The following is a 12337-nucleotide window of genomic DNA, read 5'->3' as shown; positions in this document are numbered from 1 at the left end:
AGTCTGCCTTGCTGTTCTGTATATAGTGATATTCTGTAACGTTAGACTAACCGCTATTAATACAATTATTATCGAACCATTCTGAAATGTAAAGAAAGACTAATATGCCTCAAGCCCTGCCAGTCAGTCTGATGGGGAAAGTGCTATTACCTAGTTAGGGAGTGAAAGCAGGTTGTTTGAGTCAGTTATATAATGTATGCGTGCTCTTCTGAAGCACTGAATAGACTAAAGTAGTGGCTCTTTAGTAGTTTACATGTGTGAGTTTGTGGGTCTGGTCAGGTTCAAGTGTGCGGTTCACATGCTGCCTGTTTAGAGGGACATCATGTTGAGTGTTAGGAAATCAATATACACAGTTTTACAACTGCATTGGAATATTAAGCCTAATCATTGCCTCGGTGTAGATCATGGCTCGTATCCGCCTCCTGCAAAACACCTCCTCATATTTCAGTGAGATTTGTGTGTGTGTGTGTGTGTGTGAGATAGAGAGAGAGAGATAGAGAGACTTTCAGCCATTTGCATTACACCATTTTTTTGCCCATTAGCCTTCACATGATGAAACAAATTCATATCTATTACATATGCCATACATCTGCAATATTTACTGTATTATTTATATATTTCTTTAGTTTTATATATATATATGTATGTATGTATGTATGTGTGTGTGTGTGTGTGTGTGTGTGTGTGTGTGCTGTATACTGTATTCTAAAAACAATTTAGTACATAGTCTCATAAAGTAAATATTTGGAATATAATTTGTATTTTTACATCAAATTGTTTTATATATTCAAACTGTTTTCATTCAAGCCCTCAGTTTGCCATGTATTTACAGAATTTGCTATATTATATTAAGTTGATATACATAATTTAATATTAGTTGATATACATAATTTAATACAGTATTATAATTTAATGAATATCTACAATCAAATATATATTAATTAACATTTATTTATATTATTTAATAACATTTTCTATAGTTTATTTCGTAAATGTTATGTAACTACAGTATAATAATTATTATTTTATCTGTAATTGTGTTATGTAATTATAAATATAATTTAATACATTTTATTGAACATTATAATTTAAGATTGAACAAATATTTTAAAACACACACACACACACACACACACATATATAGAGAGAGAGAGATAAAATATTTATTTATTATTTTTATTTTTATTATTTAATAACATTTTCATAGTTTATTACATTTTATTATGTATAACTATATTAATTTCTAATTTTATATAATTCTAAATCTAATTTAATACATTTTCTTAACATTATTTATATATATATATATATATATATATATAATGTGCACACATGCTTTTGTAGGTTTATGCTTACATAAATCATTTGTGTGCAGTTAAAATACACCCTTGTTAAATATGTTTCATAGAAGCAAACAAACAAAAAAACTTCAGCCGTGTTCTTCAGAGAAATGTTGTTGTTGTGTTTGTTTTGTTGGGGCTGCAGTGACGGCCCAGCCTCACCAGAGCACTGCGTGACTCAAAGAGCCCTTTGTTTTCTGCCTGTTGTTCTAAACAGCGTAGTCCAAAGGAGCCTACTGACACTATTATGAGACAACTTTGACACCGTATAAGACATGTGGAAAATAACTTCACTTTGGCAAGAGAGAAATACCAGTTAATTATAATCCGATGTTTGTTTAAATGCACTTCAAGTCAATTCAACATAAACACCCTGCTGTATAAACAAAGATTGCTTGAGACGTTCTGCACATCTACACAAGCTGATACTTCTTTCTTTTGCTTTCCTCACGTGGTCACCCAGACTTCTCAGTAAAAGGTCATCTAAGGACGCTTGGATCTTAATTATCTTTGTTGATTTAGTTAAAGCAGTGATCAAAAGCACATGGTAGTTGACTGAATTAGACATAAAACACTGTTTGGTTTAGCACATGTTGATTCGGTTACTCTCCGCCGTCATCATCTCATGCAGGATGTAATTGTGTCAAATAACACGATCTGTTTTATTTATGCAGGAGAGGACACGTTTACTATCCAGCACAATAGCAGTGGGAAGTGCCTCCTGGTCCAGGATGGAGCCTTGAAGTTGGGAGACTGCTCGTCGGTGCCGGCCGTGTCGTGGAAGTGGGGTTCGGCCCACAGACTGTTCCACATGGAGTCGTCAATGTGTCTGGGTCTGGAGGTGCGCTCCAAAATAGTGACCCTGTTCAGCTGCGACTCCACAGAGATTCTGCGGTGGAAGTGCCACGAGGACATCATCTACACGGAATACCAAATGAAACTCAGCGTCGGGACCAACGACTCTGTAACCGCCAAGAGGGACAGACAGGACACTTGGAAAAGAGGAGGGAGCCCGGAAAACATCTGTCAGCAGCCGTATCAAAGTATGACGCTGTCGTTTTTGCACATGCTTATTTAGAGGTGCTGCAGCCTAATGGGTCACACTCTGGGCGGGTAGCTGAATGGTTTTAGGTTCAAACCCCAGAAAGGTGATGCATTAACCATTGGGCCTTTGATAAAGGTTGTCTAGGGTTACGGTCCTCTTAATAAGTCGTTTTAGATAAAGGCGTCTGCTAAAAGATGGCAGATATTGCTCACAAAAGTATTTTCTTGTCCTGGCAAGCTCTAATCGGATTGGCTGACTCTACACACCTTCTGGGAGTGAGGGCACACAGGTTTTTTTTTTTTTTTTTTCAGTTTCCTAGAAACAGTTTAACTTGAAACAAAGTAGTGTTTACAAAAAGAGGTTGATGCAATTAGTGAGACTATAGTATATAAAATAAATAGTGCTGTCAAACGATTAATCGCCATTAATCGCATCCAAAATAAAAGTTTTTGTTTACATAATATATGTGTGTAATAGATGTATATTTATCATGTTTATATAAATATACACACATGCATGCATATATTTAAGAAAAATATGTTATGTTTATATATTTATATATAATATAAGGTAAAAGAATAGAAATATATACATGTAAATATTTTCAAAATATATACTGTGCATGTGTGTATTTATATATACATAATAAATATACACAGCACACACACACATATTATTTAAACAAAAACAATTATTTTGGATGCGATTAATCGTTTGACTGCACTAAAAATAAAATAATATATTTGTACAGTTATATGTTATTTTTTTGCAATATTATAAGAGGATTTCCTGTCACTACACTCACACAGGTTTTCGTTTGTCACGAGGTTTACTTTGTGTTGCACAGTTTTGCAGCAGGTGTATGGGGGCTGCTTTGCTGTGGTTTAACGGTTGTTCAGATCATCCAGTTCATCTGCTTTCCGTTGCTCTGCCCTGCAGGAAGAGTCTTGATTGTTGCTCAAACAGCCACTGTTGTTTGGTGTGATTGTAGCAATATAACACCTGCTCATACATTTATTGAGCATAGCGATTGCTTCATTTCAGGCAGTAAACGGGTAGCAAATTTACTTTCTGTTTTACTTTCAACTGACATAGTTTCTGTACATTCTCAGATGGCAAACATTTAAAAAACATAGTTAGCTGCATAATGTGGTTGTCGGTTCTGCTTAATCGTTTTTGTTCTGATTTTACCTAAAATATACAAAAGTTATCATTCAAAAGTTAGAATTTTTAAAAATGTTTTTAACTTAATTTAAATTTAATATCATTTAAAATGTACTCCAATCTTCAGTGTCACATGATCCTTCAAAAATCATTCTAATATGCTGATTTGGAGCTCAAAAAACTTTTTTTTTTAAAAATTATTATATTATTATTATCAAGGTTGAAAACAGTTGTGCTGCTTAATATTTTTCTGGAAATCGTGATTTGTTTAGCTTTATTTGATGAATGGAAAGTACAAAATAACAGCGTTTATTTGAAATAGAAATCTTTTGTAATATAATAAATATAGGTTTAGTCACTTTCGATCATTTTAACGCATCCTTGGTGAATAAAACTATGAATTTCTTTTCATAAAAAAAACCTACTTCCCCAACTTTAGAATTGTGGCATATCTTCTTTTTTCTTTTTTTTTTAAAGCTGCATTATGTAACTTTTTTTTACATTAAAAATGATCCAAAATCAATTACTGAGCAAGTGCATAACCAATCAGTGTTCAAAACTATCTACCTCCTTACCTCGACTCACAATAGTAAACTTGTAATAATATTTTATCATTTGAGTGGTTCGGGTTGTTCGTCTTTGCATCATTATGTCACGTGACGTTTGTATACATAAATGTGTCCCAGCTAGAAGGCTATATCGCGTTTGTGGATGCTGCAGGTGGAAAATCATTTATTCAGCTTCTTCTTACAGCATCTGGTATAATTAAACTGGTTATAAATAGAGTTATGGTAATGAAACTCATGTAAGTTACTGAAATTAGATTATATTCCAGTTTTAAATGTGCATCTGATTACAGACACATGGGATTACTGTACTTACAAAAGATTTGTATTTCAAATAGAACGAGTTCAAAAGAACAGGTTAAAAGAACAATTTTTTTTAGATGAAGTTCGAATGGTTTGACAATTAGAGATTAGACTGTACAGAAATTTAAATCCAAAGATAATGCCAATGCACACTAAATACACATAGTCACGCAGTGTTGATGTTGTTAACATTAACAGTTTGAGAACAAAGTATAACAATAATAAAAATTTGCACGGTTTGACGTGATCTGAGCAAACTTTGCGATCTCTGGATTGAATCATCATTGATTAAATACATTGATTATTGTATTATGAACTTTTCTTTTAGTTGGTCAGAACAAAACTGGCAGACATGTTACTTCAGATGAGATTTTCTGGTGAAATATCTTATTTTGAACATACTTCCAAGACATAGTATCTGTAATTACGAAGTACAGTGAATATCCACACTGGTGTTGACTGACAGCCAGACATATGCCTCAAAACATTAGATTAATCCGCGCTGAGGAGCTGGCCGATGCACAACCCACGTAAAGAAGATAATTCTGCAAAGAAAAGGAGATAAAGAAAGAAGATAACTAATTGCAGGTTTCAAACAGAGATCAAGGCTTTTATTCACTCACTGTGTGAATGTAGCCAAAAAGGTCCCACGAGAGTTCTGTTATATACGAAGAGTTCATTTGCAAAAAACAATAACTCTATTTTTATTAATTTTTTTTAGAAATCACTTTTTATTTATTTTTTATTGCACATTCCAAGTAATATCAATCAAACTGCAGTTGGGTTGTTTTGATTAAGTAATAATAACTTAAATACAGGTAATTTACAAAACTAAAGTTAATTGAAAGTATGTTTTTTTTTTTTTACATATTTAAAGTTTGTTTCATAGCAAAAGCAGATAACTCCACATTTCACGTTTTAGAGTTTAAAAAAACACTCGTTTAATCTTTGTAACCTCCTCAGATGACAATGTAGATGCCTGACAAAGGTTGTTGTTGATGCCTTGAAAGTGGACAATACCGGCTTTTTTGACAAAACGTGTTTAGTGTTCAGATCGCGCTATATGTGGAGAATAATGCACGGCAATCAGCTCATTCTTTTTAAAGTGGCGTTTATCGGTTTTTGCAAATGAACTCTTCATATATTTTTTGTCATATCATTGTATATTAGAATCGTATAGTAGTAGTACATGAGCATTTAGTCAACTTCCTTTCAAAATCTGTAGTGAATGGTGATTTAAAGAAGATCTATGTGGCGAGATGAGAGAAATTTTGGCATGTATTTATTATTAATCTCAGCATTGTCACTCTAACTAAATTTACCCCATGTTTCCACTCATGGAAATGAGGAACATTTGATTTTGTTCATGAGTCATTTGTTCCTTTGAGGATGTGTCAGAGGGGAGATTTTGTCAGTTGTAGCTACATAAACCCACAAAAAGTATGAATTCCTGTTCTCCTGTTTCTCAGGGATGCACACAAGCGGGGGGAATTCTAACGGGGCACCCTGTGAGTTCCCCTTTCTCTACAATGGGACCTGGCACCACAGCTGTCTGCCTGGCACCGGAGACAATACGCTGGACTGGTGTTCCACCACTGCAAACTATGATCAACAAGAGAAGTGGGGGAACTGCCTGAAGTATGGTAAGGTTGACTTCCTTCAACTGCTACTGGGGGTTTTCCAAAGAGCCGCTAGAAAGACAAAGTACACGTGACTCATTTTACAAAACACTGAGACATTAAACTATTGACTATAAGATGCTAATTAGCATATAACAATGCTAATAATAATAAAATGTGCAGTAGATATAATATAGGGATAGACTTGTTTTCAAATTGAAAGTTGTTTCATTTACAGTTACAATTATTTATTTTGATTAAAAGAAAAACAATGTATGCAGAAAACAAATGTATTTATTTTAAGCATACACTTTTTAAATTAGGAAATTAATCAATTAAATAACTTTCAATTTGAAAAAAAAAATTTAATAAATATATTTATACATTTCATTTTATTTATTTATTTATGGCTTATTAAGAACACATTTTATTATGAAATTAATAAATGAAATAACTTTGAATAAAAAAAAAATATCTTAAAGGGGTTGTGAACTGTATTATTGAGGTGCAATTATAATGTTAGTATAATTTTTACATAAAAAATGGTCGAAATTAATAAAAATAAAAGACCATTTTTGAAAACTTTCAGGATGTTTTTAAATTGCCAAAACAAAAAAAATCTAAGAAAATTTGATTTCTCAATTCATGACCCCTTTAAATCATTGATTTATTTATATTTCTGCGCACATCTTTTTATGTATGAACTCTTCTTATCTAAATAAATAAATACATAACATATTTATTTTCTGCACACATTGTCTTTTTATCTACAAACACTTTTTGTTTATTTAGAAATGATTTAAATAAATACTGTAAGAGATATGGGCTTTATAAAAATGCTTTTTCTGTGAACAATTTGAGCAGAACACTTTAGTCAACCGTTTCCCCCTAAACACCGTGACCGTACTGACCTACTTAACCTGCTAGGTTTTAAGTGGAACTCATGCTGGTTTAAGCTGCCCTTTTTACACTGTTCTGTTCTTGAAAAGCCAGTTTAACTATGTTGCACATTCCTTTAATATGACTTCTTATACTTTCTGAAGAAGCATGGAAAAGATTTGCAACTCTTCAAAGGTCAGAGACAGAATGAAAGAAACACAACAGGGCAGGAGTCAAACAGATGGAGGTTTGTATAATGAAAGAATTGTAACTAACCTCTTACCTGTTTTCTTTTATTTAGTGGAAGGATGCATTAATTTATGGGAGAAAGCCCCAGTGAAAGGACGCTGCTATCAGGTTGTCTCCACAGCGGTGGTGACCTGGCACGAGGCGCGGGATGCCTGTCGTAGTCAAGGAGGAGATCTGCTCAGCGTGTCTAACCCTCAAGAGCTTGAGTTCTGTAAGATTTTTCATTTTCACTTTTGTGCTTTGATCTTGTTGTGTTATGATCTCTATAGCTGAACCTCCGCTCTGCAGCTATAGCATTCTGTTAGATATAGAGTCCTGTTCAAAAGTTGTTTTTGAGTCTCTTATGCTCACCAAGTCTGTTTTTTAAGCAAAAAATACAATAAAAAATATTATTAAAATTATACTACTAGTATTATTAGAAGTATTTAAAAATATATTTAAATATTATTACAATGAATAATTTGAATATATTTTAAAATATAATTTATTTCTGAATTTTCAGCATCATTACTCCAGTCTTCTGTGTCACATGATCCTTCAGAAATCATTCTAATATGCTGATTTGCTGCTCAGGAAGCATTTCTCATTATTGTCAGTGTTGAAAATGACTGTACTGTCTAATAAATATCTTATGTATTTTAATAACTTTCTTAATAATTTTTGTGGAGACTAGGGGTGTTCGATATGACGATTTTTGATCGTGGACAATAAAAATGTCTCCACGATCTGCTTTTGAAGAAATATCATAGTATCATGCTTCAGCGCACATTCTATTAGCTGCAGTTCTTATTCCTCCATCTCAATATACTGTACAACGCTACATACTGTACATTCACATCAGTGTTAACTCGGCGGTAGAGTTACACTTACGAAACACTGCACTTATTAGCAATCACAAAAAAGCGCACGCACTAAAACACCTGTCTAACAGCGCCTAATCACTCAGCTAAGTTATCTTTTGAGCTAATACTGTCAAAACACACAAGGTTTACATATAGACTCAGTTGGTTATGTCTAAAATAAAAGTAAACAGTTGAGAGAGAAACGGATGCGTGCAGGTCTTAAAGGGACAGTACTAAACATGCAGCCGACTCATTAAAGGGATAGTTCACCCAAAAATGTAATTTCTGTCATTATTTACTCACTCACATGTTGTCCCAACCCTGTATTAATTTCTTTCTAGTGCTGAACACAAAATTATTTATTTGTATATAATGTGTATTTGTAATATGTATCTTTGGTCTTATTTTTTAATAACAAATATAAAATACTGACAAAGATTTTTATCTTCGCCCACTTTGGCCTAAATATCCACCATTCTTTTTTATATTTTGTTACCTTGAAAGGTTTTGTCTTTATAATAGGGAAATTAGTTTGGCTGTACTGCTCAGACAAAATAGTAAAACCAACATGACGAAGAATCGTGATAAAATCGTGAAATTGTGATATTTCTAAAAAAATCGTGATATGATATTTTTGCCATATCGCCCACCCCTAGTGGAGACCATGATAATTTTTATTATATCTTATGATAAATTCACATTTTATATACTGATTAAATGCATTTATTTGACATAGTTTTTGATAAAAGTTTACTGTCAGTTTTGAATTTAATATGTGACCCTGGAGCACAAAACCAGTCATAAGTAGCACTGGTATATTTGTAGCAATCAGTGTTGGGCTAGTTACTCAAAGAATGTAATATATTACTCATTACTAGTTACTCCTTTCAAAAGTAATATTGTTACTTTACTTATTACGTGTATCTTCCAGATAAAATTCTTCTAGAATATTACTAACAACATATTTCTGCCTCATCATTTGACCAAAATCCACATCGGATCGCAGTCAGAAGTTATTACAAACACTCAATAGTGATTGATAGTGACATTCAAGTAGAAGTGTTGTATTCATCTCATTAATTGTCATGTGTAGCTTGAAGTAATTTTTACGTCACCCATATGCGATTAAATTTCGTTATGTATTTTATCAAATCACATGAATTTGTAAGAAACTGTTTAATTTTCCAAAAATATTTGTAATTATATTAATATAATGTACCACATGCTGATCAGAGGGATGTAATGCCAGAGTAAAGTAACTTACACAACAGATCTTTTTTCCTGACAAAATCAATATAATGCAATATTTCTATCTGCTGAATGTAAGCTTTTCCATATTCCAAGCTTTCCTGCTGCACTGGGGACATCACATGCATGTGCGAGTCAAGAAAATTATGAAAATAATTCTAGGAATTATTTGATTGTTTGATTTTAAATCAGTGGGGTTGAGGCATCAAAAGTAACTAAGTAACTAAGCTGTTTTATGGAAAGTAACTGTAATATTATTACTGAAATCGTATTAGTATTTAGTTACACTACTAGTTACTGCAAAAAGTAATATTATTACAGTAACTAATTACTAGTAACTAGTCACTGCCCAACACTGGTAGCAATAGCCAAAAAATACATTGTATGGTTCAAAATTATCGATTTTTCTTTTATGCCAAAAATCATTAAGATATTAAGTAAATATCATGTTCCATTAAGATATTTTGTAAATTTCCTACTGTAAATATATCAAAACTTAATTTTTGATTAGTAATATACATTGCTAAGAACTTCTTTTGGACAATTTTAAAGGTGATTTTCTCAATAATTAGATATTTTGCATGCTCAGATTCCAGATTTTCAAATAGTTCTATCTCAGTCAAATATTGTCCGATCCTATCAATCCCTACATCAATGGAAAGCTTATTTATTCAGCTTTCAGATGATGTATAAATCTCAATTTCGAAAAATTGACACTTAAGACTGGTTTTGTGGTCCAGGGTCACATATGTTCTTGCTAAAATACTAATTTTCTCTCTGCGTAGTCACATTTTCAGTGTCCAGATATCCATTAGAGATTTTGCCTATCCATTAGCGTCAACCCCAGCTGGACATTTATTACTTTATTTACAACTGCATTTTGTCCTCATGCACATTTGAGTTGTAAAATTACTTTTGCATCTCCATCCATATTCTTCAAATGCTGTCGCCCATTCCATCTTAATGTGGACTGACAACTCTAAGTGGGCCGTTAGTAGGTTGGCTTTGTTCAAAATTCATACCACTTTCCAATCATTGCTCTGTGGCTGACATAGCAACACTGGCTCAACCAATAGCATAAGTTCAGGGGCGGGGCTGTTTGTTTGTCCGACCAATAGCAGCTGGTGGGAGTGTTAGATTGCAAAATTACACATTTCAGCTTTAATTCATGCTGATCTCGCAGCTAAGTGTTTATTTTTACTTTATTTAATATTCATTGTTTATCTCCTTCCCCTTGCAGTTAAAAATCAGAAGGACTTACCAAGCAAGCTGTGGATCGGCTTGAACCATCTGGACTGGATGCAGGGTTGGCAGTGGTCCGACGGATCAGCTTTATCTTTTGCCCCTTGGGACACAGGTGATTTTAACCGAAAAATGTAATATAAAGAATCTTGTAGTAGATTACTGTTCTTATTTTAAATCCCTTGTTTTAAAGGGATAGTTCAACCGCATGTTGATCTGGTAAACATATGGACGTGGTGGAATCTCTGACATAATATTTTCCTTTTGAAAGGTTTTTTCCCTTCACAACCCGCTGTGCCACCGTCTGTTGGGCCCTATATCTACAGTCCATTATATTTATGGCCTGACAGTTATTCAGATTCACAGTGATTTAGGTTTAGCAGATCAAGGAAGACCAGTTCTCTTCTCTTCTCTTCTCTTCTCTTCTCTTCTCTTCTCTTCTCTTCTCTTCTCTTCTCTTCTCTTCTCTTCTCTTCTCTTCTCTTCTCTTCTCTTCTCTTCTCTTCTCTTCTCTTCTCTTCTCTTGGTACAAGAGTACTGTTCAGCCACTGACAATGACCTCTCTGTCGCTGTTAATGTAGCAGTGTGTGGGGGCATACAAGGATAGTTGTTTTGCTAGAATAACAAACTGATGACTTGAACGGTGTATTTAAGCAGTAGACACAGGCAGAATCTGTCTCTGTGATGACAGCATTGTCTCTGACTGACGGTCAGCTGTGATGATGTGGGTGGGTGGTTTGTCTCTCCTCACCCCATGTGTGTGCTGTCAATACAATGAACTGTGTCTATAAACACTTTTTATGCGAATGATTTGCATAAAGTGTTGGAGATGTTACTCCAATAACGTAATCTAATAAAATTGAAATAAAATATGTAATAAAAACATAACCACCATGAAAGTGGTATATTTAAAGGGGTCATGAACTGAGAAATCTAAATTCCCGTGATCTTTTGACATACTATAAGAGGTCATTGTACTATAAAAAGAAGTTTCAGAACTCAAAACTTACTTATTAGTCTAAAGACAGCTTATATTGAAGGCAGTCTGCTAAAACGACAGCTTGTGGAATGTACAACTCTATGATGTAATTACGTGGCTAAACACCACCTCCACAGAAGAAGATCAGCGCCTGCTTCTACATCACTGCCTGTTTAGCCCCGCCCACCGATTCGCACATGTAGTGTAAATAACGAGAGAGGCAAACGCAGGTCTACGCAGAAACCAAATCATAAAGATGGCTTTGAAGGCAACAAGTGCCAGATTGTGGGAAAACAGTGTTTGTGTTGCCTTCCTTCTGATCCCAATGTTAGAAAAGAGTGGATTAACTTTATTTTTAATGAAGTTCCAGACCTCGTCAGTAAGAACTCGGTCCTTTGTTCATTTAATTTTACCGCGGATTCGTTTACAAACAAGGCACAATTCAATGTTGGATTTTCAGAACGATCGAAATTAAAAGGCGATGCTGTGCCGACTATATTGGATCTGACAGTAATGGCGCAACACAAGTGTGAGTAACTGTTTTTAATTCGTGGTCACCATTGCTTTGTCTGTTATTACAGATTGTTTGATATGTACCAAAGACTAAAGACAGTTCACTCCTATACGTATGAATGGGAGAAACTGCAACGCGCAATATGGTCGCCTTCTAAACGAAAGAGCCAATTGCTGATTGGTAAAGTCATTGCGTCAACGCAGCTGCCGTTAGATGCTCCGGTTCCCATAGAAACCTGAGGCTAGACTAGCCGATCTGCATGCGCAGTCTAAAGCGCAGTATGACTGCGCATGTGCATTGGCTGGTCTAGCCTGAAAAATAAGCTTTTTAAATGCTATTTGAGCATA

At 34.1% G+C, this 12337-nt stretch overlaps 1 protein-coding gene across 2 annotated transcripts in view; it reads left to right on the top strand.

Moving 5' to 3' along the window:
* ly75 (lymphocyte antigen 75) overlaps nt 1-12337 on the top strand; it is a 35539-nt gene that overhangs the window by 262 nt on the left and 22940 nt on the right. For both annotated transcript variants that reach the window (XM_058791367.1, XM_058791368.1), the window contains exons 2-5: nt 2015-2383; nt 5888-6061; nt 7218-7376; nt 10496-10612. In XM_058791367.1, the coding sequence (XP_058647350.1) occupies nt 2015-2383; nt 5888-6061; nt 7218-7376; nt 10496-10612 (819 nt within the window). The remainder of the gene's footprint in view (nt 1-2014; nt 2384-5887; nt 6062-7217; nt 7377-10495; nt 10613-12337) is intronic.

The sequence above is a fragment of the Onychostoma macrolepis genome, chromosome 11 (genome assembly GCF_012432095.1).
Source record: "Onychostoma macrolepis isolate SWU-2019 chromosome 11, ASM1243209v1, whole genome shotgun sequence".
NCBI lineage: Eukaryota > Metazoa > Chordata > Actinopteri > Cypriniformes > Cyprinidae > Onychostoma > Onychostoma macrolepis.
Note: the sequence above shows the minus strand (reverse complement) of the source record. Positions and strands in the feature narration are given on the sequence as shown.